Source organism: Mustela erminea, chromosome 18, assembly GCF_009829155.1.
Source record: "Mustela erminea isolate mMusErm1 chromosome 18, mMusErm1.Pri, whole genome shotgun sequence".
In the NCBI taxonomy this organism is placed as follows: domain Eukaryota; kingdom Metazoa; phylum Chordata; class Mammalia; order Carnivora; family Mustelidae; genus Mustela; species Mustela erminea.
In genome coordinates this window covers 45664390-45691563 of record NC_045631.1, presented here as the reverse complement: position 1 = coordinate 45691563, position 27174 = coordinate 45664390, and the positions used below count along the sequence as shown (strand labels likewise).

At 35.3% G+C, this 27174-nt stretch overlaps 1 protein-coding gene across 2 annotated transcripts in view; it reads right to left on the bottom strand.

Annotated features, from left to right (window-relative positions):
* The window catches only part of EFCAB13 (EF-hand calcium binding domain 13), a 242789-nt gene that overhangs the window by 164327 nt on the left and 51288 nt on the right, over positions 1-27174 (bottom strand). For both annotated transcript variants that reach the window (XM_032320157.1, XM_032320158.1), the window contains exons 11-16: positions 17151-17645; positions 14676-14813; positions 13131-13202; positions 8586-8729; positions 5428-5502; positions 477-620 (exon numbers count right to left, since the gene is read on the bottom strand). In XM_032320157.1, coding sequence (XP_032176048.1) covers positions 477-620; positions 5428-5502; positions 8586-8729; positions 13131-13202; positions 14676-14813; positions 17151-17645 — 1068 coding nt within the window. The remainder of the gene's footprint in view (positions 1-476; positions 621-5427; positions 5503-8585; positions 8730-13130; positions 13203-14675; positions 14814-17150; positions 17646-27174) is intronic.

The window sequence follows — 27174 nt, the reverse complement described above, 5'->3', positions numbered from 1 at the left end:
TCTTTGTTTTACAGTACTTTTTCAAACTTATTTTTTGTTTTGTTTCAATCTTTTTTTTTTTTTAATTTGCTAAGTAGAAGTGGTAGCCACCATTAGGTGCTGTGTTTTTCTACCAAATTAAAAATTAAAAGCCTATTTCAACAAACTGTATGGACATCTCAAGTAGTGTTAATAAAAAACCAGAACAGATCTTTTAACATTCCCTAATAATCTCTTCTGTGTTCACTGGAATATGCCATTTTCCAGTAACATGTTACACAACTTGAGGGTTAGTCAATGCATATTTGATCAATTCAGAGTAATGATAAGTTAGATAATAACATTTTTTCTGTAGGACAAACAATCTGAGCTTTCTTTGTATTTCCTAAATGTGTATATTGGCATATCAACCAAATACAAGATACAAGTAAAAATAAAGATAGAAGATCGAACCATATTCTTAGATATCTTTTAATTTTAATATTTGAAGTACTTACCATCAACTGTTGCTAATTTCAGTGCACTTTGGAATTCTTTTATTTTCAAGTTACTATTCATCCCAGAGAGAGTGTTCCACAGGTGAGAAACATTCATCTTCTCTTTGCTTAAATTGTGGAGGTTTTCAAGAGTATCAGGCAATACTGAAGGGTAGATAACACACAAGCTTTACAACATGCTTGTCCAACAAGTTAGTATAGTAAACTATTATTGGGACTAGTCAGGAATTAAGGTTTTCATGGTTAATAGTAATAACAAATACAGCATAAATGATTGCCAGTTTTCTTTCTTTTTTTTTTTTTAAGATTTTGTTTTTACGTAATCCCTATACCCAGTGTGGGCCTGGAACTCACAACCCCGAGATCAAGAGTCCCATGTTCTATTGACTGAGCCAGCCAGGCGCCCCTGCCAATCTTTAAATATTAAAACACAATAAAATATTTAACATCAGAATTAGTGTATCTTCGAGGATTCTGAAATATTTCAAGAACTTATAGTGATGCCACCCCTGAGTAATCACTATAAAGTGCAGTTCGCATTGAACTATACAAATTTATAGAAGTCTGAGTTCATAAACAAGCCCAACTGATAAAAACACGAACTAAATTGTTTTTGCTCTACATCTCCCCTCAAAGTACTTCCCTGGATCTTACTTTCTCTTCAATCTACCATTGCAGACCATGGGCGGAAGTTTTATTTTGTTTTGTAATTCCAATAGAATTTAATGGAAGGTTTAATGTGGGTGGTGGTGAAATTATCTCATTACAAATGTGTAGAAGATCACTTTGCTGCTGTATGGAGAATGGACTCTCTGGAAGATCAGGCAGTTAGGAAGCTACTGTAGTAGTTCAGAGAAAAAGATGACAGTGGCTTCAACAAGGGTAATAGTAATGAAGAAAATGAGAACTAGACAAAAAGATGTGTTTTGAGAATGAAGCTGAGAATATTTAAGATTTTATTTATTTTAATTTTTTAAGATTTTATTTATATATTTGACAGAGAGACACAGTGAGGGAGGAAACACAAGCAAGGGAAGTGGGAAAGGGAGAAGGAGGCTTCCCTGGGATCATGACCTGAGCTGAAGGCAGACACCTAATGACTGAGCCACCCAGGTACCCCTAAGATTTTATTTTTAAGTAATCTCTACATCCAATGTGGAGCTCAAACTGACGACCCAGAGATGAAGTGCCACACACTCTACCAACTGAACCTGCCAGGTGCCCCAAAGTTGAGATTATTTTGTGGTGAATCAGAGACTGGGTCCATGAAGAACTCCTAGGTTTGAGAACTGAGCAACTGGGTGGATAGTGGCATCAAAAACTGAGAGAAGAGAGACTTGGGAAAGAGTAAGATTATTGGAGAGCAAGAATTCCTTTTTATACTTATTAAGTATGAGATAAATGGGGAGTCAAAGGACAGAGATATTTAAAGTAGTAAGATTATTTGGGAAGAGGCTTAGAGAATGGGACTCAGAATGGATTCGGGGATCATGCTAACATTTAAAAGTAAGCCAGAAAGGAAGCAGCCAGCAAAGAAGACCAAAAAAGAGCAGCAATTTTACAATGGAATATTACTCAGCTATTAAGAAAGAAGGAAATCTTGGGGCGCCTGCGTGGCTCAGTGGGTTAGGCCTCTGCCTTCAGCTCAGGTCATGATTTCAGGGTCCTGTGATCGAGCTCCGCATCAGGCTCTCTGCTCGGTGGGGAGCCTGCTTCCTCCTCTCTCTCTGCCTGCCTCTCTGCCTACTTGTGATCTCTGTCTGTCAAATAAATTAAAAAAAAAAAGAAAGAAAGAAAGAAAGAAGGAAATCTTGACATTAGTGAAAATATGGATGAACTTTAAGGACACTATGCTTAGTAAGATGAAGCAGACAGAGAGAGACAAATATTGTAAGGTCTCACATCTAAAAAGAACTAAAAAATAATTAATTAACTAGTTAATTAATTACATTTCTTAAAAAGAGTAGAATGGTAGTTACCAGGTGGAAAATTTGGGAAGATGTAGTTAAAAGGTACTAATTTACAATTAGAAGGTGAAGTAGTTCTGGGGATCTAATGCACAGCATTGTGATTATAGTTAACAATACTGTATGATGTACTTGAAAGTTTCTAACTAAATCTTAGTGTTCTCACCACAAAAAAGAAAATGATAATTGTAATTACATAATGTGATGAAGGTGTTACTTAACACTATGGTGGTGATCATATTACAATATATGTGTATCAAATCAGCACTTTGTATGGCTAAATTTATGCAATGTTACATGTCAATTAAATCTCAATTTAAAAAAAAAAAAAAGAGCCAGTAAGGTGGGAGAGAAATTAGAAGATTACAGTGTCACAGAAAACACAAGAAAAATTTTGAGTAAACATATTAAATTAAAACAAGAATAGCTGTTGAATCCTTATGCTGTACACCTGAAACTAATACAACACTGTACATAAATAATACTTGAAGTAAAAAACTGCTGGAGGTAAAGAAGATGAAAACAAAAAATTGGCGATTAGATTTAACAAAATGAGATTTAACTTTTGTAAAAGAAAAAAAAAAGCTAGTATGGAGTGGCAAAGTCAAAACCTGAATGAGTATTTTTAGAGAACTGGCAATATAATATTCTAACAAGAGCCACATTCCCCTTCAATTTCCAACACAAAACATATTCTATACTAAGTCAAAATATCAATAAAAATAATATTTGGTAATCAACTGAATGAGGGAAGAGGGTAGTGGAACTAGGGACATAAGGGAAAAAAGATCAAGAATGATTCCTAACTTCAGGGCCTAAACAATTGAATGCTAAGCTCAACAGAAAGGGAAATCATCAGATACCAGAAACGGGGAAGAAATATGATTTATGTGTGTGCCTAAGCTGATGCCATACCAGTCAGCTGGTATAATACAGAAGTTAAGAGCATAAGCTTCACTTGAGTTCTAATCTTAACTCTACCACAGACTAGTTACATGACTTTTTTAACCTCCATGCCATGGTTTCACATCCATAAAATAAAAAATAATAATAGAGTCGATATGAAAACCAAATGACTTAATAAATAAAAAGTATTAATGACTTAATAAATAAAAAGTACTGGCACATAGTAAGCATTCGATAAATATGAGTACTAGTAGTAACTATTATTGTTATGTGGTACAGATGTGATCTATCTAGAATTATGACTGAGATGCCTACTCAAAACTAGCACCTTTTTAGGAATTCAAGAAGGAAGCTGTTCTCTGCCTGAGGCATGAACAGGGGGAATAAATCTCCAACAATAACCTAAATCCCAAGGCTATGTTGGGTTTCAAATCAAATGATTTGTATAATACATAAATTTGAAAAAGAGAATTAACATAAAACTGTCATAGCTAATTATCCTTATGGAAAAAAACCAAATTGGATCCCAATTTCACTCCATACTTAAAAATCAATTCCAGGTGAATTAAAGACTTAAATATGAAAAAGAAAAACTTAAAAGTGTTTAAAAGAATATATTTGGAAATATTTCAATGTCCTCAAAATAGAGACAGGCTTTCTATTTTCCCTATAAAATCAAAGTTATCTGCTAAATGTAAGAATGGTAGACACTGGGGTAGGAATGGAAGTTTGAGAGATGGAGATTTTAAATAGTTACTTCAGAGAGTGAAAAAATATAAGCTAATTGGGGAGGAACAATTTCATAATTCCTAGGTAATGTCAGGGTCAGCAGACAGTGTTGATCAAGACTTTATAGTGGAACTCTATTCAATCTGCTCAGCGGTGTAATTTTCTCTAGAAATGCTGTCAGCCACAAGGAGAAAGCAGGGTTGGGAGTTTTGTCAGCTGGGTATAACAAAGGGGCAAGAGAATTTAGGGTATTTGAGACACACAGACCAGAGAGATTTTTTAAGCCGAATAAGAAAGAAAATTGAGAACAGGAAGAGACTGGTGGGAAAGGAGAAAGTAGAGGCGGAAATGGATGGAAGGTCCCAATGAAGTATACAAAACCAATAAGCAGTCTGATGAAGATATGAGCAATCAAATGAAGAAAAGAGGAAAAGCAGTAAACATAAATGTGCAATATTAAGAACGAGAAAGGAAATTTAACTACAGATATGAATATGTGCTAATAAAATTTTTATCTCCATGAAACTGAAATTCCTAGGAAAAATTAATTAACAATGCAAATAATCTCTTCATTCAATTAATCTATTGTTTCCTTGTATAGAAAACAAATTAAATGGATTTATATTATAAGGTAAAATAACTTACTTAAAATGCAGTATTACTTAAGCACAAAATAACATAATGCTACTTTTAACCCCATTTTTTTAAAGTAGGCTCCGCACCCAGCATAGAGTCCAATGTGGGTCTTGAACTCATGACCCCAAGATCAAGACCTAAGCTGAGATCAAGAGTCAGATGTTTAATCGACTGAGCCATCTAGGTGCCCGTAACCCCAATTTTTAAAATACACATATATGACCTTATATTTCTTTAGAGTGAGCTTCTGAATGGCAAAGAATGTCTTTCTCAGCTTACCATACTCACAACATAACGTAAAGTCTGATACATAACAGTGGCTCAAGAAAAGTTACTGAATAAATTGGAAGATGAAAAAAAATACAGCTTTAAGTAGAAAATCTGCATATTAGTACTCAACTGTAGTCACTAGATGGCATCACTTCCCCAAATTGGGAAGACATTTAACTCTTCCCAAAATGAATTTTATATATGCATTTCTAACTCTCTATAAAAAGTGTGAGATTATGATAATTTTCAACTAATTTACACATAGAAGTCATTCTGGATTTAGGGATCATTACTGGAGAAGATTAAGGCCAAACATATCAGCAGTAAGCCAGGCGTTTATTTGCCTGATGAACCGTAGGATGTCTTTTTGTAAATTATATTCTTCTAAAATCTATCACACCATTTGATCTACTAAAAGCACAAAAAATGATGGTTTTACATACATAATTTTTCAGAGAAGCGTTCCGTATTGGTCAACATTGTATCAACAAATTCCTTAAAATTTGCCTTTTTTGTTTCTAAAAGGGAAAAGAACATTTTTTTCAGTATCTTCAAGTATTAAATTACTAAGACAAATATTGAATTATGTAAAGTAAATTCTCTATTTAGGGAGATAATATAATTAGAGCCATCAGCTAATATCACTAAAAATATATGGTTATAAGAGGGAAAAGCAATTCAACTTACAGGAAAAAAGTAAATGCTGAAAATTGCCAGGAAAATTAATCAAAATCCTTCTAGTCACAAGTGCACAACATTTTTAATTTTAAGTTATATTACCTTGCCTTGGCCTTGCAATAACTCACTAATGTGGGTGAAGAACTAGTATGTTTTAGAAAAAACACTTATACATGATATCATGACTTTTTTCCCAGGTCACAAAAGGAAATAGAAGATCAGAGATTAGAAGGGAACTCTCTTGACTTCTGTTTTCTTCCATATCAGGCTACCCTTCACACTGCTATCTTTATTCCAGTATACTGTTGAAACTATTAAACACTTTAATAGTCATTTTATACTTAGAAAATATCTCTACTTGATTATATATAATCTCCCAATATTGAAATGGATAAAAAATTTCTAAGAATTTTCTAATGCCACTTTAAGGGTTTTACATAAATATAATGAGCTTTTGATAATTCTATACCTTTGCTTATCCCACTTAAAAAAATTCTCATTCTAATCTATAAAAGATAAGGTACAGCCTATTGTCCTATTCCCAAGATTAACTTCGAAAAATTTACTTTAAAGAGCACCAAATCACTTTGTGTTCTTAGCCAAATATTTAGGGACTTTAAAAAAAATGCGATTTGAAAAAATTCTGGGGAAATGTTAGAGTTAATGAAGATTTATATTCACTAACAGGAACCCAGAACTTTCTAAAGCAATAGATTCCCTTATTTTGGTAAGGTCTATTTGATACACATATGTTTCAGCTGAACCACTGAACCCACCATCCATTTGAAGAACATTATTAATACCACTACACCCGCTTCTGTGTTTTTCAATTCCTTTCTACTGTCTCTCTACAGAGAGAGCATTGCTGCATTTTTCAGTATTACCAATCTCTTGTTTTTTTACATGTAAGTTTAAACAGGATAAAAAAAATATTCCTTAATTTTGTTTACAACTTGATAAAAATTATCAGATTCTTAGAGCAATCTGAGACTTGTTTTCATTCAATATTATATTTCCAAGAATCACCCATATAGTATATTGTTTTCACTAATGTACAGACTATTAGTATTTCTTTATGTACCAATGGGCACAACTTTAACCATTCTATCACTGATGATGTTTCTTTTCTTTTTTGTTTGCTATTAAGATCAGTGCTGCCATGAATATTCTTAAACATGTCTCCTTGTACATCAGTGCAAGAGATTTCTGAGATCTATAGCTAAACGTTGATTTTCCAAGTCATGAAGTGTGAAAATCATTCAAAACATTACATAATGTTTTTCAAAGTTCCTTTACCACTTTTGTCTTACATACCAACCATTAAATGAACAGATTTCTCAATTTTTGCCAATCTAGTGGGTATAAAAAGACACTTCACTGTGACCTAAATTTTGCATTTCCCTGATTACTAGTGATGTTGAGAGTTTTTTCATATGATTATTAGCAACTTGTGTTCCTTCATCTTGCATTGGCTGTTCTTATAATTTATTCATTTTTCTATTGGGTTGTCAATTTATAAGGGTTCCCAGTATATTCTCCACAGTGATCTTTTGAGGTTCCAAGTATTGCAAGTAATCTTCACTCTATTTGTGACTTGTATTTTCATTCTGTTTATATTATCTTTTAATAAAGAAAAGTCTTTAAGTTTAGTCAAACTTACTAATCTTTTCTAGTTAGTGATTTTGTATCTTAAAACTAATCTTTCCTAACTGTAAGTCAGAAAAATTTTCTTTTTCTAAAACTTTTATTTTTCACATCTGGAAATTATTACTGAGTATGATACATAGATACGGATCTGATTTCATTTTTTGCATTTGAGTGATTAATTATCCCAGCGCCATTTATTAAATGGTGTTCTCCCCGCCATGATCTGCCACCTCATTATATATGTTTTCATATGCATGTGGGGATATATTTGTAAGTTTCTTATCCTGTTCTATCAGTCAATTTCTCAATCTCTGTGCCATTCTCACATGAGTTTTGACATCCAGGAGAGAAAGTTCCCTCCAACACTATTCACACACTACTCAACACTACTCACACACCCCTATACATGTTTTTTTACCCCCCTCAAGAGTGTTTTAGCTATTCTTGGCTTTTGTTCATGCATACAGATATTAGAATTAAGTCATAAAAAATGTCAAGGTTTTAACAGAATTGCTTTGGATAAATAATTTAGGAGAACTGACTATTTAGAGTCTCTGAATCCATGAATATGGGATATATCACCATTTATTTAGGTATTATACAATGTTTTAACTAAGTCTTACCATTTTTTTCTCATAGGTTTGCTCCTATTTCTTTTTCACTTTTTTTTACTTTTTATGATAGAAAAATTTATATATACACAAAGTAAAAGATATATTGTAATAAAAGCTCATTTACTCTCCCCCTAGCTGTAAATATTATTAATTCATGTCTATTACCATTTTACCTAAAACCCCACCCATTTGTCTACTTGACTACCAATCATCCCCTTTAGAAAAGTAGCTGCTAAGATATAAGGCTAAAACTCATCAAAGTTGGCTATTTATAACTATAACAAAGTTAGCTAGTTATAAGGGTCAAACTAGTACCTTCATTATGAATTGCAGGCTTTGACATACTAGAGTCCTTTGTCCCATTTAGTACCCTTTGTCCTGACCTCTATCTTGTAAGAAAGCAAAATCAGAAACCCTACTTTTTGTTTTCATGTTTGCCTATAGGAAAAAAATGTCTGAAAATATGGTTATTACTGGTTATTTCTGGATAATCAGATTTTGTGTGTTTTGTTGTACTTCTGAGTATTTTTCTGTATTGGTTTAATTTTAGTGACCTTTCTTTCTAATAAAAATAATAAAGTCATAATTCTGAGGAGAAAAAATAGCAAAGCAACCCTCTTTCATATGTGTAAGCCCAGTTTTCCTAAAAATACATCACTTACCATTAGCTTCAGTCAACTCTGTGATCTTCTCAAATTCTGGCTTAGAAAGGTAAACTCCAAAATCCTGAAGACAAGTATTCAGATCCTCCAAATCCATATTTTCATCTTTAATTTTATCAATAGCTTTAATGACATCAGTCAACTCTGAAAATAAAGCAATATGCTTTTAAGTATTAAATATAAAAGTTAAAAAGAAAACACCAATAGTAAGATGAATTTTAGTTCTAACACTAAGTTAACAAACAAGAACTTCAGAAATGTTATGTATAAAAAGAAGTACCAGAATCTTTAATAGTATGGAAAACCAATAAGGTACAAAATCAGAGCCAAAAACATATTCTACTTTGCTATAGTCTCTGTATCTAAGGAAGTGCCAATTTAGTTGCAATTTGAACACATAGGAACATAAATATTATATAATTTCCTCATTTAATTCTCTAATAATTTAAAATTTCCTAGTAGTATGTTTCTCGGTAGCAGAAATAGAAGTAGAAAGCCCTCAATCCCAAATGATGAATGGGGTAAGGTTTCATTGACTCTATGGCTCAGTCTTTGGTTAATTTATCTTGGTTTATCTTCTGTATATATAAGTATTATTACTTGGAAATAACTATTCTACATGCCTTTTTATAATACTTTTGAATATATGCCTCACAAATTTGGGCAGTATTCCATTCATTAAACAGATAAATTTTTACTGCAATGAAAGCTTTCTTAAAATAACTTGCAAACATATAGCATTATTAAGGGGGCTGACAGATGTGGGGGTGGGTGTATGTAAACTTTGGAAAAAATTAAATTCAAATACTTTCCCTAATAGATTAGAATAGGTAAAGTGAGGAAGCTGGGAAGTGGAGGGCATTAAAGCCGTTATCCGGAGTTAATCAATTTTAGGCAATCACTGGAAATCATTACGCTAAACAAAGAAATGATCAAAATGATGTCTGAATTAGATGACTCTTAAAAATGATTCTTATACATAAATATGTATAAGATACATGTTCCTATCTTGTGAAAGTGAAAGAAATTTTCATTTAAAAGTAAAGAGCTGACGAGTGACATCAGCATAATGGTTCAATAGGAAGTCTAACACACTGCTTCAGTAGAAATTCAAAAATAAATTCCCTTTGTGAGAAATCAGAAACTAACTGAAAGGTTCTTACAGCCCAAGAGAAGGCAAAACCAGATGCACTGAAGCTGGCAGTAAGATCTGGGACAACCTCCTGCAAAAGCTGGAGAGCCTGCCCCCAGTGCAACACTTATGATCCAGAAGAGCTCCCAGCTTCACCCAAGGGAAAGGAGCCATTGGTTCACATATTCACCAGTCCAACTTTTCCAAAAGGCCTTCTCAGAAGACCGGCTCTTGTCTTGCCAATCTTGGAGCTCTGATGATTCTAGTACAGTCTAGTTCTTTAGAATGAATAAAGGTGGTGGCTTGGGCTGGCAGATGCCAGTGATCCTCTCTTCTGCTGAGTACAGAGCAAATTAAAATTCCCAACCCTTTCCACAGTTTGGCGACCGTGGTCATTGCTGCTATAAACATTGGGGTATAGAGAGCCGTTCTTTTCACTGGGTGTGGAGCAAAAACAATGAATACTGTTATGCTGAAAATAAATTTAAAAAATTAATAAAAAAAAATTCCCAACTCTTAGTCTACCCCTGCCCCCAAAGAGGAAAAGAGTTTATTCATGCATTCAGCACCTCAGCTTTTTAAGAATTGGCATGTGTCTTGTCAGTCCTGGAGCCTGGGTAAGGAAAAAGTCCATAGAGGCCCAGAGAATATCTGCTGGACTGATCGGTGAGGGTCTTTCCTGTTTAGGGCCAGTATGTGAAGACTGAGAGAGCCAACACACACCAACAAAGTCCAAATGGAAATTTCATAACTAAAAAATACAATAACTAGAATAAAAAGCTCAGCAGATGGACTCAAGAGTTGAAGGGAGGAGAGAAAGGAAAGTATCAATGAACTATGAAACAGAAATAGAAATAACCCCATGAACAACACAGAAAACTGACAAAACAAAACAAAACAGAAGGAATAATTTCAGAGACCTGTAGGAATATAAAAACAACCTAAGAGAGCACCTGGATGGCTCACTTGGTTAAGCATCTGACTTCATTCAGCTCAGATCATGATCTCAGGGTCCTGGGATCAAGCCCCCATCAGGCTTGTCATCAGGCTCCCTGCTCAGCCAGGAGTCTGCTTACCCCTATCCCTCTGCCCCAACCCCCTGTCATGCTCCCACTTGCTCCTTTCTCTCTCTCAAAAACAAAAAACAAACAAACAAAAAATCTAACACTTGTGTCCCAGAAGAAGAGAAAGAGACTATGGTTAAAAAGACAATCATATCAAAAAATGGGCAGAAGATATGAACAGAGACTTCTCCAATGAAGACATACAAATGGCTATCAGACACATGAAAAAATGTTCATCATCACTAGCCATCAGGGAGATTCAAATTAAAACCACATTGAGATATCACCTTACACCAGTTAGATTGGCCAAAATTAACAAGACAGGAAACATGTGTTGGAGGGGATGTGGAGAAAGGGGAACCCTCTTACACTGTTGGTGGGAATGCAAGTTGGTGCAGCCTCTTTGGAGAACAGTGTGGAGATTCCTCAAGAAATTAAAAATAGAACTTCCCAGGGTGCCTGGGTGGCTCAGTGGGTTAAGCCGCTGCCTTCAGCTCGGGTCATGATCTCGGGGTCCTGGAATCGAGTCCTGCATCAGGCTCTCTGCTCGGCAGGGAGCCTGCTTCCTCCTCTCTCTCTCTCTCTCTCTCTGCCTCTCTGCCTACTTGTGATCTCTGTCTGTCAAATAAATAAATAAAATCTTTTAAAAAAAATAGAACTTCCCTATGACCCTGCAATTGCACTCCTGGGTATTTACCCCAAAGATACAGATGTAGTGAAAAGAAGGGCCATCTGTACCCCAATGTTTATAGCAGCAATGGCCATGGTCGCCAAACTGTGGAAAGAACCAAGATGCCCTTCAATGGACGAATGGATAAGGAAGATGTGGTCCATATACACTATGGAGTATTATGCCTCCATCAGAAAGGACGAATACCCAACTTTTGTAGCAACATGGACAGGACTGGAAGAGATTATGCTGAGTGAAATAAGTCAAGCAGAGAGAGTCAATTATCATATGGTTTCACTTATTTGTGGAGCATAACAAATAGCATGGAGGACATGGGGAGTTAGAGAGGAGAAGGGAGTTGGGGGATATTGGAAGGGGAGGTGAACCATGAGAGACTATGGACTCTAAAAAACAATCTGAGGGGTTTGAAGTGGCAGGGGGGTGGGAGGTTGGGGGAACCAGGTGGTGGGCATTAGAGAGGGCACAGATTGCATGGAGCACTGGGTGTGGTGCAAAAATAATGAATACTGTTACGCTGAAAATAAATAAAAAATAAATTAAAAAAAAAAGGACAAATGATGAAGTAGCTTTTAACATGAGACTTTTTTTTAAAGATTTTATTTATTTATTTATTTAACAAAGATCACAAGTAGGCAGAGAGACAGAGAGAGAGGGGAAAGCAGGCTGAGAGCCCAATGCAGGACTCAATCCCAGACCCTGAGATCATGACCTGAGCCAAAGGCAGAGGCTTAACCCACTGAGCCACCCAGGTGCCCCAACATGAGACTTTTTATCTAAGTATAATAGAAAATCTTTCCTTTGGATGAATTTTCCCTTCTCTCAGAAATCTTTTAGGAAGAAACAAAAAGCTTATCTTTCTTCTTTAGCATATGAATATATAAAAGGAAATATGAACAATAAGCCTTATCTTTTATTTTTTAATCTTGCTGAAAAATATTTAATTGTTTGTATAAAAAATAAAATGACTGCAAGGAAAAATTTTTTAAAAACTGGATTGTAGTTATAGTTATATGTCTGTAAATTTCATAAAAATTGCACAGGTGAATTTTATGTATGTAAATTGTACATCAATAGAATTGTTTTTAGAAATGCTCTAAAACAAAGGCAAACCAAACTAATGTTTCATTTAAACAAGTCCTTTACAGAAAATTAAAAATCAGGGACACCTAGGTGACTCAGCTCAGGTTGTGATCCCAGGGTCCTGGAATAGAGTCCCGCACCATCCCATCACTGGGCTCCTTGCTCAGTGGGGAGCCTACTTCTCTCTCTGCCTGTCGCTCCCCTTGCTTGTGCTGTCTTTTTCTCTTTCTCTCTTTCACACAAATAAAGGAAAAAAGTATTAAAAAAATAAAAATCAAATTACCCATCAATTGCTAAGAATGTAGCTAATTACCTATTTCATCTCATTTCCTTACTATTACTCTACATTTATGTAGTACTTTACAGTTTTTAAAATCCACATAACAACTCTGGGAAGTAAGCAAGTTAGCTATTATTACCTTGACAGGGCAAGTTTTTAACAAACTGGCAAAAGGCTTGCCTGAGAATTTCAGGACTATTAAGTATCTATCCAAAAAGCAAACTCAGTTCAGTCGAATCTAACTCTTTTCAACCTGTTTCTTTCCTCCAAATCATTTTAAAATAAACTTCCCACTTACCATCATATTCAGGAGGACTTTGCTCCATGGAGAGAGCATTCATAAAGTCATCTAAGTTCACCATTCCACTTTCTGTAAAATAAAGTGTTGGATTATGCATTATTATGTTTTTGCATAAACGGTAATTTTGTTTTTTAATACAACTAAGAAAGAATTACTTCTCCTTCACTTCATCATCATCCTATGGAGTCTTCATATTTTGTTTCCCTAGATGAGTCTTTCTAAATTAGGTCAGTTCATTTCAACAATTACTTAACAATTTTTAAATATCTATGATAAAGTGCAATGGACTGAGTTAGGTACTCAGTTGTTGATAGATATAGGAAAAAGGAAAAGTGCCCATACAGATGGACCATAAGAAATTAGAGTCTATTTCATACCATCATGAAAACCCACTCAATATGCTTCCCATTAAGACACCTTGACAATACTAACCACTCCTTACAGACCCAAGTGTCCCCATCTCTACCTCCTACATCCAGCTGATCCAAATAACTATCTATTTTTAGGTACAAAGCTTCCACAGTGATCATACCAATCCGGATAAGTAACAGAAAGGGCTCAATAGAGGTGCCTGGGTGGCTCAGTGGGTTAAGCCTCTGCCTTCGGCTTGGGTCATGATCTTGGGGTCTTGAGATCAAGCCCTGCATTGGGCTCTCTGCTCAGTGGGGAGCCTGCTTCCCCCTCTCTCTCTGCCTGCCTCTATGCCTACTTGTGATCTCTCTCTGTCCAATAAATAAATCTTAAAAAAAAAGAAAAGAAAAGAAAGGGCTCAAAAATTTTAGTAGCACCTATTCCTGAGATTTTTTTTTTTTCTAAAAACAAATCTTCTTTTCTATTTACCTTAGCTAGGAAATTTTGCTTAGGTTCTAAGAATTCATTTCTAAGACATTCCCAAGTCAGTCTTTTCCCAAAATGTTGCCTCTGCCTTCTCCTCAACTAAACTTCTGCTATGGGCAGTTCTTATTTAATGATAAAACAACTTCTCTAATACAACAACCCTTCCTGGAAACTTAAACTCTGCCTTGAACTTAGGCTGGTGACTGGGATATGCCATTTAACATCTTCTAGATGCTAACTGACTGCCTTTTTGTTTAAGTAGCATAGCCCTAAATTCCTAGCTGTAGCACTCCTCTTCCATTTTGGAATCTCCGATGATTTCTTCTTGGATCCTTGGGCTATTTGCTCAGAGATTTTTGTACCCTTTGGATATTGTAGTTTTATTGCCTAAACCTCCCTACAACTGGATCAGACTTCCACAGTACATGTTCCAAACTAGAAGGTATAGCTAAGGGATAGTCATGGAGTCCCACATAAACAATTGAGATATAAAAGGCCTAGCTCCTCCAAACCAATCCATTAGGTCAGACTTTCCAGCAACTTTTTTAAAAAATACTATTTTCCATATTTATATCTGTTCTTTTAGAATCTTCTTTAGCATGGCCCATTCTGCTCCATTATTAGTTGAATGAACTTATTCCATCATTTAATACTATCCATAAAACTACCTAATTTTCTCAAGAAGTTTGGCATTATCAGTCTCACCATTCTGAGTAGTATCTGTCACAATCTTCTTGAGCTCTTTGTCTGATAAAGTAATTCCTAGTGAAGGCAAAATGGACTGAAGTTCTTCTGCAGCAATGTAATTCTCTTGGAGTTTATGGATAGCTTCACAGATGTTTTCTAAATGTACAAAATGTAAAGTACTATTCAGCTACAGGATTTATGTGTCTTAAGCAACAATTAGCACCCAAAATCTTTATCTAGTAATCAGAAAGCAAGTTTTATCTACTTATTATTTCACAGGACTGCTTTTTCTTCATATTCCTGTTGTAAATATTTCCCTTGTAGTTCAAACAGAAAACAATCTTGAAAATTCTATAAGCATTTATGAACTATTTGCTTGGAGGAACAACCTGTTCAAGTTGCTCAGCCAATGCTGCTTGGTTCTGATTAAAATATAATATATGAGTTCAAGAGATCATAACACTAATGTGTTCAAATTCTAGGATTCCAAGCAAAAAATGAGATTCTGTGCCCTTCCCATCACTTTATTATTTTCTTCTTGTTTTTTTTTAATTATGTTACATTAGTCACCATATAGTACATCAGTAGTTTTTGATATAGTGTTCTGTGATTCATTGTTTGCGTATAATGCTCAGTGCTCCACTGGTCTACCATACTTTCCGTTCACAATCTTCAAAATCGTTAACATTTTAGAAGCAGATATGCATGGCCATGATGGGCCCCCTGATATCCTGCACTGAGATGGGCACAATATCACTTCAGTGATATTCCAGCCAAAAATGTATAACCTGAACTTATTCATGAATAAATACAAGGAAAAATCCAAATGAGGGACATTATACAAAATAACTAGTCAATACTCTTCAAAAGTGCCATGGTCATGAAATTATCCCAGATCTGAGGAGACTTAGGATACATGACAATTAAATGTAATCTGAGATCCTGGATGAAACCTTGAACCAGATATCTCATGAAACAAACTGAGGGTTGCTGGGGGAGGGGAGAGGGATAGGGCGGCTGGGTTATGGACATTAGGGAGGGTATGTGCTATGGTGAGTGCTATGAAATGTGTTAGCCTGATGATTCACAGATCTGTACCCCTGGGGCAAATAATACATTGTATGTCAATTTTTTAAAAAGAACATTTATGGAACAAATGAAAAAAATCAAATAAGGTCTTCAGAGTAGTAAATAATATTATATCAGTGTTAATTTCCTTGTTCAGTGCATTAACACCTGGGAAAACTAGATGAAGACTATATAAAAATGTCTTTACCTTTGTGTAATTATTATTATTTAAAAATTATTTTTAAATGAAAAGTCAATAATTTTTAAAATGTAAATCAAGTGACAGTCACATTTCATAGACGTTCAATTACCAGTTTATTTTGGAAGTCATACCATATTTCACACTTCTCTATACACAGAACATGAAGCATGGCAATGGTAGGTGATTTGATTTTAGTGACACCAGGAAGATAAATAACCACTTTCTTCCACAGTATTCTACTCACTGGGTAAATGCTTACTATTCCATTATTCTTTTAACTCTAGGCTATTTCTTTAACTCAGGCTAACACATTTCATAGGTTTTTAATTCTTCCTGGAATATAAAGAACTCAGAAATAGGAATGAGGCACAGAGTAATAGTAGGGCATTGGTAAAGGACTCAAACAAACATCGTTGTGCCTCCTTAATAGAGCACACTCCCTTTCCAACTGAGTTATTGAAAACATGCATTACTGTGTATGAATCATTAATATTTCACTAAGCACTCATTTTAACAATTACACATAATATGAAGTGCAATAAAAAGGTCACTATGTTTCTTTAAAGAAAATAAACATAACTTAAGTAACTTCAGTCAAGGACTACAGGAAGGAGTATTTAATTAAGTTCTATATGCAGTATTTCTGTGATAGAGGTATCACAAAAGTACGAAAACATGTATCATTTGGGAAATCTTATCTTTTTTCTTTTTAAGCCTTACTTATCTTTGAGGAAGACTATAAAGCCCAGGGCAGCTGAGATGTATAATATTAATTTTCTCTTGATATTCCCACATCCATAGGAAATAATATCTGAAGCATTATCTTATCATATGGGATATGGATACCATAGCTTTAAATTACAGAACCTGAGCAAATATTTCACATAGACTTCCTACCTACTTTGTTAAGTAAATGATAAAATAACCATTTCCAAAAGAAAACAGGCCTTCTATTTTCTAGGGAACTTGAGTCAGTCCGGTTAATTACTGAGTAAGCTTCTTGGTCAAAGTTAGGAATCTGAAAAAGGGAGCATCTGGAAAAGCACAACAGTCAAAACCACAGTGTTATATGCATTGGCCTAATAGACCAGAAGTGGCAGTTACTCAAAAGTACTGACAACTGAAATGCATACAACTATCTAATAACTGATTAATTCAGCTCATTTCTTTGATAACTCAAGAACTCAAGGACCTAGATTTTGACTTACATATAAGATACTGACCCAGAGCATTCATTGCAGTTTTTTCCTTTGATGAAACCTGTTTTAGGGGGCTAGAATGCCTTCTCACATCTGGCTTCTGAAGTCTGGGGATCCTAAATATATCACTTTTATCCAGAGACTTTTTGAGGCTTGTAATCCTCTTCAGGTTATGTGGTATAGACTTTGAGTCATGAATTTCAATCTTCTCTGAATGTTTCTTAAAGTTTATGCCATCCTTTGAATATAGTTCCTGGAATCCTATATTGCTGCTATTAATCCCACTTGGGAATTTTTTTATTTGCAAAGGATTTTTTGATCTTTTATATTCAAGGTAATCATTATCCTCCATAATTTTATGATATTGGAGATTTTTTCCATTTAACTTCGGGAATAATGATGGTTCAAATAGTCTGGAAGATAAAGCACTTTTCTTCCTATACTGTAGATAGCATTCTGAAATATTTGATAACTTTCTGTTAGAAGTAGATTCATCCAAGGCTGACCATTCCATAATTGCTAAGCAAGAGAAACATAGTTAATTATTTCATTTACCTGCAAAATTTGAAATAATTTTTTAAATAACTAAGACCTCATTGAAGCTCTTCAACAAATTATCAGTTGCTTAAATATAAAATAAATATGTTTAAAAAATTACAGAGGTAATAACCAAAAGACTGAACTATTAACTAGGTTAAATATAATCTTCTGGTTTAATAGATTTAAGTTTCTCCATCCAAAGCTATTCAAAGTTACACTAAATCAAAAAGTGACAGCCTCCTAAAGTACATAGTTCTCATTTCCCACTCTTTGTCAGGTTTGAAAGATAATAGGCTGATGTGTCAATATAGCTACAATTCCCTTAGTTATTGGCATACCAAACTAAAAGGAAGTTGTAGTATGGAAATTTTTATTTATAAAATCAGAATACAAATATTTACTCTTCTAAAGATTCTCAGTACTTGTGGGGGGAAAATAACTGTATATAAAATAACATTTCTAGAAAAAATTAATATCTCACTAGGGCTTCATTTATAAAGTTCACCTGATGGCTCAGAATAGTATGTCACATTTGAATAACACATTTTAAAGAATTTCAAATGTTATACTACTTGGTCATCAAAACAACTCTATGAGATCATCAAGTAAAGTCAAAGAAAAACAAGAAACTTCCAACAGAGTAGCAGTAATCTTGACTAAGAAGTCATTTTACCTAGAAAAATTAAAATTTCACTTAGAAAAATTAAAATTAAAATTAAAACTTTAGGGGCGCCTGGGTGGCTCAGTGGGTTAAGCCGCTGCCTTCGGCTCAGGTCATGATCTCAGGGTCCTGGGATCGAGTCCAGCATCGGGCTCTCTGCTCAGCAGGGAGCCTGCTTCTCTCTCTCTCTCTCTCTGCCTGCCTCTCTGCCTACTTGTGATCTCTCTCTGTCAAATAAATAAATAAAACCTTTAAAACAAAAATTAAAACTTTAGTGTGTTTTAAAATGAAAAATGAAAATATTTGGATTTTCAATGTCTGGAAATCTTTTTTGAAATTAATTCATTTTTTTAAATTGACATATAACATTGTATTAGTTGTAGGTGTAAAAAGTTTAGAAAACTTTAAAGATGGTGACATGGATCTCTAAGTTCTATCAAAAAGAAATAGGCTAGTGAATGGATTAAAAAAAAAAAGTCTTTGACACTTCTGCTTTGGGCTAAGACACTGCAATAGAGACCAACTTTACCCTCAAAACTTAAATAACTAAAAAACTGGACAATTTATGTGGGATGAAAATGTTTTTATACATTGGACAATAAGCAGCACAGGACTAAATAATCCTCTAAAGAAGGGAAACAAGCTAGAAACCCTACAACTGTACCAGCTTACTGTCTGGAAGTAGTTTCCATGTCATAGCATAAGAGAGTAAAACCTGAACAGAGCATGCTGGTCTGAATGAGTAGAGGAAAGAGAGATAAGATAAGAGAGATATGAGGAAGGCTAAAGAATCTAGAATATGGGAGTAGAGTACCAAAGAAGAAAGAACTGCTGAGTTCTGGAGATTAGCATTAACTCTTTGGCTGGGTATTAATCTGCACATACATTAGAAGATACTACCCAAGGACAAGGAGAGAATTACCAGAAAATTGTAGTTAGGACAATTCCTGTAGCTCCCTGAGAACTGAGAATGATTTCTGATCCCATCAACCAGAGAAGAAAGATCATATAATACATGGGGCCTCCAGTAGACTCATCTGAAGAATGCTGCCTTAGTAGTAGAGCTAAGTTAGCCTAAAAGCAGCTATGTGATCATCATTAAAAAGCTTTAAAAAGCAAGCTTCAAAAGGACCAAACTGCTTCCAAGTAATTCAGCTGCATCAGAACCAAATCTAACATTATTTAAAGGAGCTCTAGGAGACTATAAAGCACCAAGTAAATTGTGAAGGGAGAGCAGCTCAGGAAAGTATCTTCATAACACTGGGTTCACCCTGAGCTACATGGATTTGATACTAAACAGTATACCATAAATTCTGAGAACTGAACTCCAGGATAAACCACCATCTAGGTCCCAGGTGGGCTACCGGATGTCCCACATATCTGAATAGTACTGTAAAGGCTGTGAAAAACAAACTGACATTGAAACTACTAAACATAGAAAACTGATTGAAACTTGTAGCCTGAACCAAACTGAGTCAAATTTCTACAAAAACAAGTCAACATTTTCCATAGGAGTTAAGATCCACAGTCTCATAACTTAATATTCAAAATGTCCATGATATTAATTCAAATCACTTCATATATGAAGAACCGAGAAAATCTCAATCTGCTTTGGAAAAGACAATCAATAGATGCCAACACAACCAAGATGACAAAGATGTTGGAACTTTTGATAAAGACTTCAAAGCAACTATTATAAAAATGCTCCAACATACAAAGAAAAACATTTTTGAAATTAATAGAAAGATTGAAAATGACATAAAAGACATAAAGAGGAATCAAATGGTAATTTTAAAGCTCAAAAATATAATAACCAAAGGAAAAAAAGAAAAAAACTTACCAGACAGGCTCAATAGTAGAATGGAATCATTAGAGGAAGATTTTATAAATTTGAAGATAGATCAATAGAAATTATCTGAACAACCAGAGGAAAAAAAGAATGATCAGAGTCTCAAACACCTGTGGGGCAATATGAAAGAGGGCTGACATTTGTGTCAGTGGAGTCTCAGAATAACAGGAAAAAGTGTGATGGAGAACAAATATTTGAAGTTATAGTGGCCAAAAAAACCCTACAAATTTGGCAAAAAGATTCAAGCAGCACCATGTATCTCAATAGAATAAACTCAAAAAATCTACTCCCAAACAAATCAAATCAAGCTGCCAAAAACTAAAGACAAGTACCTTGAAAGCAACTAGAGAAAAACAATTCATTTTATGATTTGAATAATATCAGATTTCTCATCAGAAATTGTGGAATCCAGAAGTAAAGAAATAAAATTTTATAGTGCTTAAAGAGGGGCATCTGCCTGGCTCAGTCAGTGGAGTATGGGACTCCTGATCTCAGAATTGTACATTCATGCCTCACATTAGGTATAGAAATTGCTTAAAAATAAAATCTTTTTTTTAAAAGATTTTATTTAATTACTTGACAGAGATTACAAGTAGGTGGAGAGGCAGGCAGAGAGAGAGGAGGAAGCAGGCTCCCTGCTGAGCAGAGAGCCTGATGTGGGGCTAGATCCCAGGATCGTGAGACCATGACCTGAGGCAAAGGCAGAGGCTTTAACCCACTGAGCCACCCAGGTGCCCCAAAAATAAAATCTTTTTAAAAAAATACTGAAAGAGGTCTTTTCTGGTTCCATATAAATTTTAGAATTATTTGTTCCATTTCTTTGAAAAAGATGGATGGTACTTTGATAGGAATTGCATTAAATGTGTAGATTGCTTTAGGTAGCATAGACATTTTCACAATATTTATTCTTCCAATCCAGGAGCATGGAACATTTTTCCATTTCTTTGTGTCTTCCTCAATTTCTTTCATGAGTACTTTATAGTTTTCTGAGTATAGATTCTGTGCCTCTTTGGTTAGGTTTATTCCTAGGTATCTTATGGTTTTGGGTGCAATTGTAAATGGGATTGACTCCTTAATTTCTCTTTCTTCTGTCTTGTTGTTGGTGTAGAGAAATGCAACTGATTTCTGTGCATTGATTTTATATCCTGACACTTTACTGAATTCCTGTATAAATTCTAGCAGTTTTGGAGTGGAGTCTTTTGGGTTTTCCACATATAGTATCATATCATCTGCGAAGAGTGATAATTTGACTTCTTCTTTGCCGATTTGGATGCCTTTAATTTCCTTTTGTTGTCTGATTGCTGAGGCTAGGACCTCTAGTACTATGTTGAATAGCAGTGGTGATAATGGACATCCCTGCCGTGTTCCTGACCTTAGCGGAAAAGCTTTCAGTTTTTCTCCATTGAGAATGATATTTGTGGTGGGTTTTTCATAGCTTTTGCACAGCAAAGGAAACAGTTAACAAAATCAAAAGACAACTGACAGAATGGGAGAAGATATTTGCAAACGACATATCAGATAAAGGACTAGTGTCTAGAATCTATAAAGAACTTAGCAAACTCAACACCCAAAGAACAAATAATCCAATCAAGAAATGGGCAGAGGACATGAACAGACATTTCTGCAAAGAAGACATCCAGATGGCCAACAGACACATGAAAAAGTGCTCCATATCACTCGGCATCAGGGAAATACAAATCAAAACCACAATGAGATATCACCTCACACCAGCCAGAATGGCTAAAATCAACAAGTCACGAAATGACAGATGCTGGCGAGGATGCGGAGAAAGGGGAACCCTCCTACACTGTTGGTGGGAATGCAAGCTGGTGCAGCCACTCTGGAAAACAGCATGGAGGTTCCTCAAAATGTTGAAAATAGAACTGCCCTATGACTCAGCAATTGCACTATTGGGTATTTACCCTAAAGATACAAACGTAGTGATCCAAAGGGGCACGTGCACCCGAATGTTTATAGCAGCAATGTCCACAATAGCCAAACTATGGAAAGAACCTAGATGTCCATCAACAGATGAATGGATCAAGAAGATGTGGTATATATACACAATGGAATACTATGCAGCCATCAAAAGAAATGAAATCTTGCCATTTGCGACAACATGGATGGAACTAGAGCATATCATGCTTAGCGAAATAAGTCAAGCATAGAAAGACAACTATCATATGATCTCCCTGATATGAGGAAGTGGTGATGCAACATGGGGGCTTAAGTGGGTAGGAGAAGAATAATGAAACAAGATGGGATTGGGAGGGAGACAAACCATAAGTGACTCTTAATCTCACAAAAAAAAAAACTGAGGGTTGCTGGGGGGAGGGGGTTTGGGAGAAGGGGGTGGGATTATGGACATTGGGGAGGGTATGTGCTTTGGTGAGTGCTGTGAAGTGTGTAAACCTGGTGATTCACAGACCTGTACCCCTGGGGATAAAAATATATGTTTATAAAAAATAAAAAATTATATAAAAAAAAATACTGAAAGAAAAAGCTGTAAACCTAGAGTCCTATATCCAATGATAATATCCTTCAGGCATTAAAGAGAATAAAAATATTCTCATATGAAGAAAAACTAAGCTAATTCATTTTTAGTAGATTTACTATTTTAAAAAATTTACTAAAAGAAGTTATTCATGCTGAACGGAAATGATATATACATAAGTTTTTCTTTCTTTACAATTTTGGAATACAGTTTCTTCTAACAGACATACCAAAATACATACAGAATCTAGTATACTGCCTTGTTGTCTTTACCTACCTGATTATATTCTCTTTTTTTAAGTCTTTTATAATTTTCATCTTTATAGTTACATTCTATCATTTCAATGTATTTTATTTTTGAATCTATTTTGTATATTATATATCAAGATATATAAAAATTACATAATATAATATATATAATTTTATATGATGTATATTATAATTTATAATTTATAATATGAGTTAACATATAAATACATAAAATAAAATATATTATGGATTTATTATATATAATATATAATACATATAATATAATATATAATATAAACACACACACACACACACATATATATACACACATATCTCCTTTTCCTTCTTTATAATTTTGGGATATAGTTTCTTCTAAAAAACAGACCAAAGCACACACAGAGGATCCAATGTATTGCTCTGTTCTGCTCACCTCTCTCTCTATATTCTTTCTTCCTCTCTCTCATATATATATATATATATATATATATATATATATATATATATAAAAAACTAAACAAACCAGAAGAGACCTGAAACAAACAACGTATATATATATACGTTGTTTGATAGGAGGAGAGAGAGACATATATATATCTCTGTATATATATATATATGTTGTTTGATAGGAGGAGATATATATATATGTCTCTCTCTCCTCCTATCAAACAACGTATATATACGTTGTTTAGTGTATATTTCTCTGGGGCAGTTTTGCCATTTTAGCATTTTGTTCTCTCATTCATCTATTCTTCTCTGGATAGAATGACAACACAAAAAATCTCACCACAAAAAAAGAGAACAAGAGGTAGTACCAATTGACAAGGACCTAATTAGTATGGATGTAAGTAAGATGTCAGAAGTAGAGTTCAGAATAATGATTATAAAAGATTAGCTGGGTTTGAAAAAAGCATAGAAGACACTAGAGAATCCCTTTCTGGAGAAATAAAATCTTATCAAGTCAAAATCAAAAAGGATGTTAATAAGATGCAATAAGAAATGGAGGCTCTAACTGCTAGAATAAATGAGGCAGAACAGAGAATTAGTGATATAGAAGACCAAGTGTTGGAGAATAAAGAAGCCAAGAAAAAGAGAGATAAACTACTCAATCACAATGGGAGGATTCAAAAGATAAGTGATATAATCAGGTGAAAGAGTATTAGAATAGTTAAGCTCCCATAAGAGGAGGAAAGAGAGAGGGGGCAGAAGGTATGTTGGAGCAAATTATAGCAGGGAACTTCCCTAATCTGGGGGTGGAAGCAGGCATTCAGGAGGCAAAGATAACACCTCTCGAAAATCAATAAAAATAGATCAATATCTCGACATATAATAGTGAAGCTTGCCAATCTCAGAGACAAAGAGAAAATCCTGAAAGCAGCTCAGGACAAGAGGTCCATAACCTACAAAGGTAGAAACATTAGGCTGGCAGCAGACATATCCACAGAGACATAGCAGGCCAGAAAGGACTGGCATGATATATTCAGGGTGCTAAATAATAAAAATATGCAGCTAAGAATACTTGATCCAGGGGGGTGAGGGGAGTTAGATGGTGGAGGAGTAGGAGACTGAAATATCATCAGGTCCCAGGAGTTCAGCTAGGTAGTTATCAAATCATTCTGAACACCTACAAACTCAACAGGAGATAGAAGAGAAGAGCAGCAATTCTAGGAACAGAAAATTGACTACTTTCCAGAAGGTAGGACATGTGGAGAAGTGAATGTGAAGCAATGGGAAGACAGACCACAGGGGGAGGAGTTGGCTCACAGCAAGTGAGAGAGCAGCAGAGCACAAAATAGGAACTTTTAGAAGTCTGCTCCACTGAGGGATGTCGCTCCAGAGGCTAAAAGTGGGGTGGAGTCCTCACGGGGACAGTGTGGTGTCAGGACCCCCAGGGTCACAGAAAGACTGGGGGTGCCTGAGTGTGGCAGAGCTCACGGGTATTGGAGCAGGGAAGCTGGCTGCAGAGACAGAACCCAGGAGTGCGCTCTCAGCTCAGTGTTACCTTAAACCATGATCCAAGGCACAGTTAGACCACTGGTCTTCAAGCAGGGACCCCACAAGTGGAGGTTCCAGTGAGAGCCCCCTTCCTCCACTGGGAGCAGCAGCATGGGAACATGCAGCAGGAAATTGTTGGGTTTGGAGTCCAAACAGGGCCATGCACCAGAGATAGAAACTCTCAGTCACAGGCTCAGTGAGCTCAAAGTAGGGCCAGAGACCAGGGAGATGGGATTGATTGACTGCTTTTCTCTGAGGGCACACTGAGGAGTGGGGCGCTGAGCTCTTGGTTCCTACGGGCCAGAGATTTGGAGGCCGCCATCTTCATTCCCATCCTCCAAAGCTGTAAGAAAAGTGTTCAGGGGACAAAAGCTACTGAGAGTGAACCCAAGCAGATTACTTAGCCTGGCCACCGGTAAGGACAGTGCAATTCTGCCTTGGGCAAAGACTTTTGAGAAACACTGCAACAGGCCCATCCCCCAGAAGATCAGCAAGAATATCCAGCCAAGACCAAGTTCACCGATCAATGAGAACAGCAGAACTCCCGAGTTAGGAGGAAGCAACATAAATTTATGGTTTTTTTCTCATGATCCTTTAGTCTTTCAAAGTTTAATTTTTTTAATTTAATTTTTTTCTCACTCTATTTTTTTAACCTTTCTTATTTCCTATTTTAACATTTTTAAACTATTTTATCTAATGGACATCAAATGAAAGCTGATGTGTCAATCCTTGTATCAGATAAATTAGATTTTAAGCCAAAGACTACAATAAGAGATGAGGAAAGACACTATATCATACCTAAAGGGTCTGTCCTACAAGAAGATCTAACAATTTTAAATATCTATATCCCTAACATGGGAACAGACAATGATATAAACCAATTAATAACAAAATCAAAGAAACACATTGACAATGATACAATAATAGTAGGGGACTTTAACACCTGCCTCACCAAAACGGACAGATCATCTAAGTAAATGATCAACAAGGAAATAAAGGCCTTAAATGACACACTGGACCAGATGGACATCACAGATATATTCAGAACATTCCATCCCAAAGCAACAGAATACATATTCTTCTCTAGTTCACATGAAACATTTTCCAGAAGATCACATCCTGGGTCACAATTCAGGTCTCAACTGTTATCAAAAGATTGGGAAATTTCCCTGCATATTTTCAGACCACAATATTCAAACTAGAACTCAATCACAAGAGGAAACTTAGAAAGAACTCAAATACATACCGGCTAAAGAGCATCTTACTAAAGAATGAATGGGTCAACCAGGAAATTAAAGAATTTTTTTAAAAATTCATGGCAACATGAATGAAAATGATAATGAAAACACAACTGTTCAAAATCTTTGGGAAACAGCAAAGGCTGTCCTGAGAGGAAAATATATAGCAATACAAGCCTTTCTAAAGAAACAAGAAAGGTCTCAAGTACACAACCTAACCCTACACCTAAAGGAGCTGGAGAAAGAACAGCAAAGAAAAGCCTAAACCCAGCGGGGGAAAAGAAATCATAAAGATCAGAGCAGAAATCAATGAAATTGAAACCAAAAGAACAGTAACAAATCAACGAAACTGAGAGCTGGTTCTTTGAAAGAATTAATAAGATTGGTAAATCCCTGGCCAGACTTATCAAAAAGAAAAGACCCAAATAAATAAAATCATGAATCAAAGAGGAGAGATCACAACAAACACCAAAGAAATACAAACAATTATAAGAACATATTATGGGTAACTCTACCCCAGCAAATTTGACAATCAGGAAGAAATGGATGCATTCCTAGAGACATATAAACTAACAAAACTGAACCAGGAAGAAATATAAAACCTGAACACAGCTCTAACCAGTAAGGAGATTGAAGCAGTCAGTAAAAATCTCCCAGCGAACAAGAGCCCAGGACCAGACGGCTTCCCAGGGGACTTCTACCAAATATCTAAAGAAGAATTGATACCTATTCTCCTGATACCTATTCTCCAAAAAATAGAAATGGAAGGGAAGCTAACAAACTCATTTTTTAGTCCAGCATTGCCTTGATCCCAAAACCAAAGACCCCATCAAAAAGGAGAATTACAGACCAATATACTTGATTAATATGGATGCAAAATTTCTCACCAAAATACCAGCCAATAGATTCCAACACTACATTAAAAGGATTATTCACAATAATGAAATGGGATTTATTCCTGGGCTGCAAGCTTGGTTCAACATCCGGAAATCAATCAATGTGATACAATACATTAATAGAAGAAAA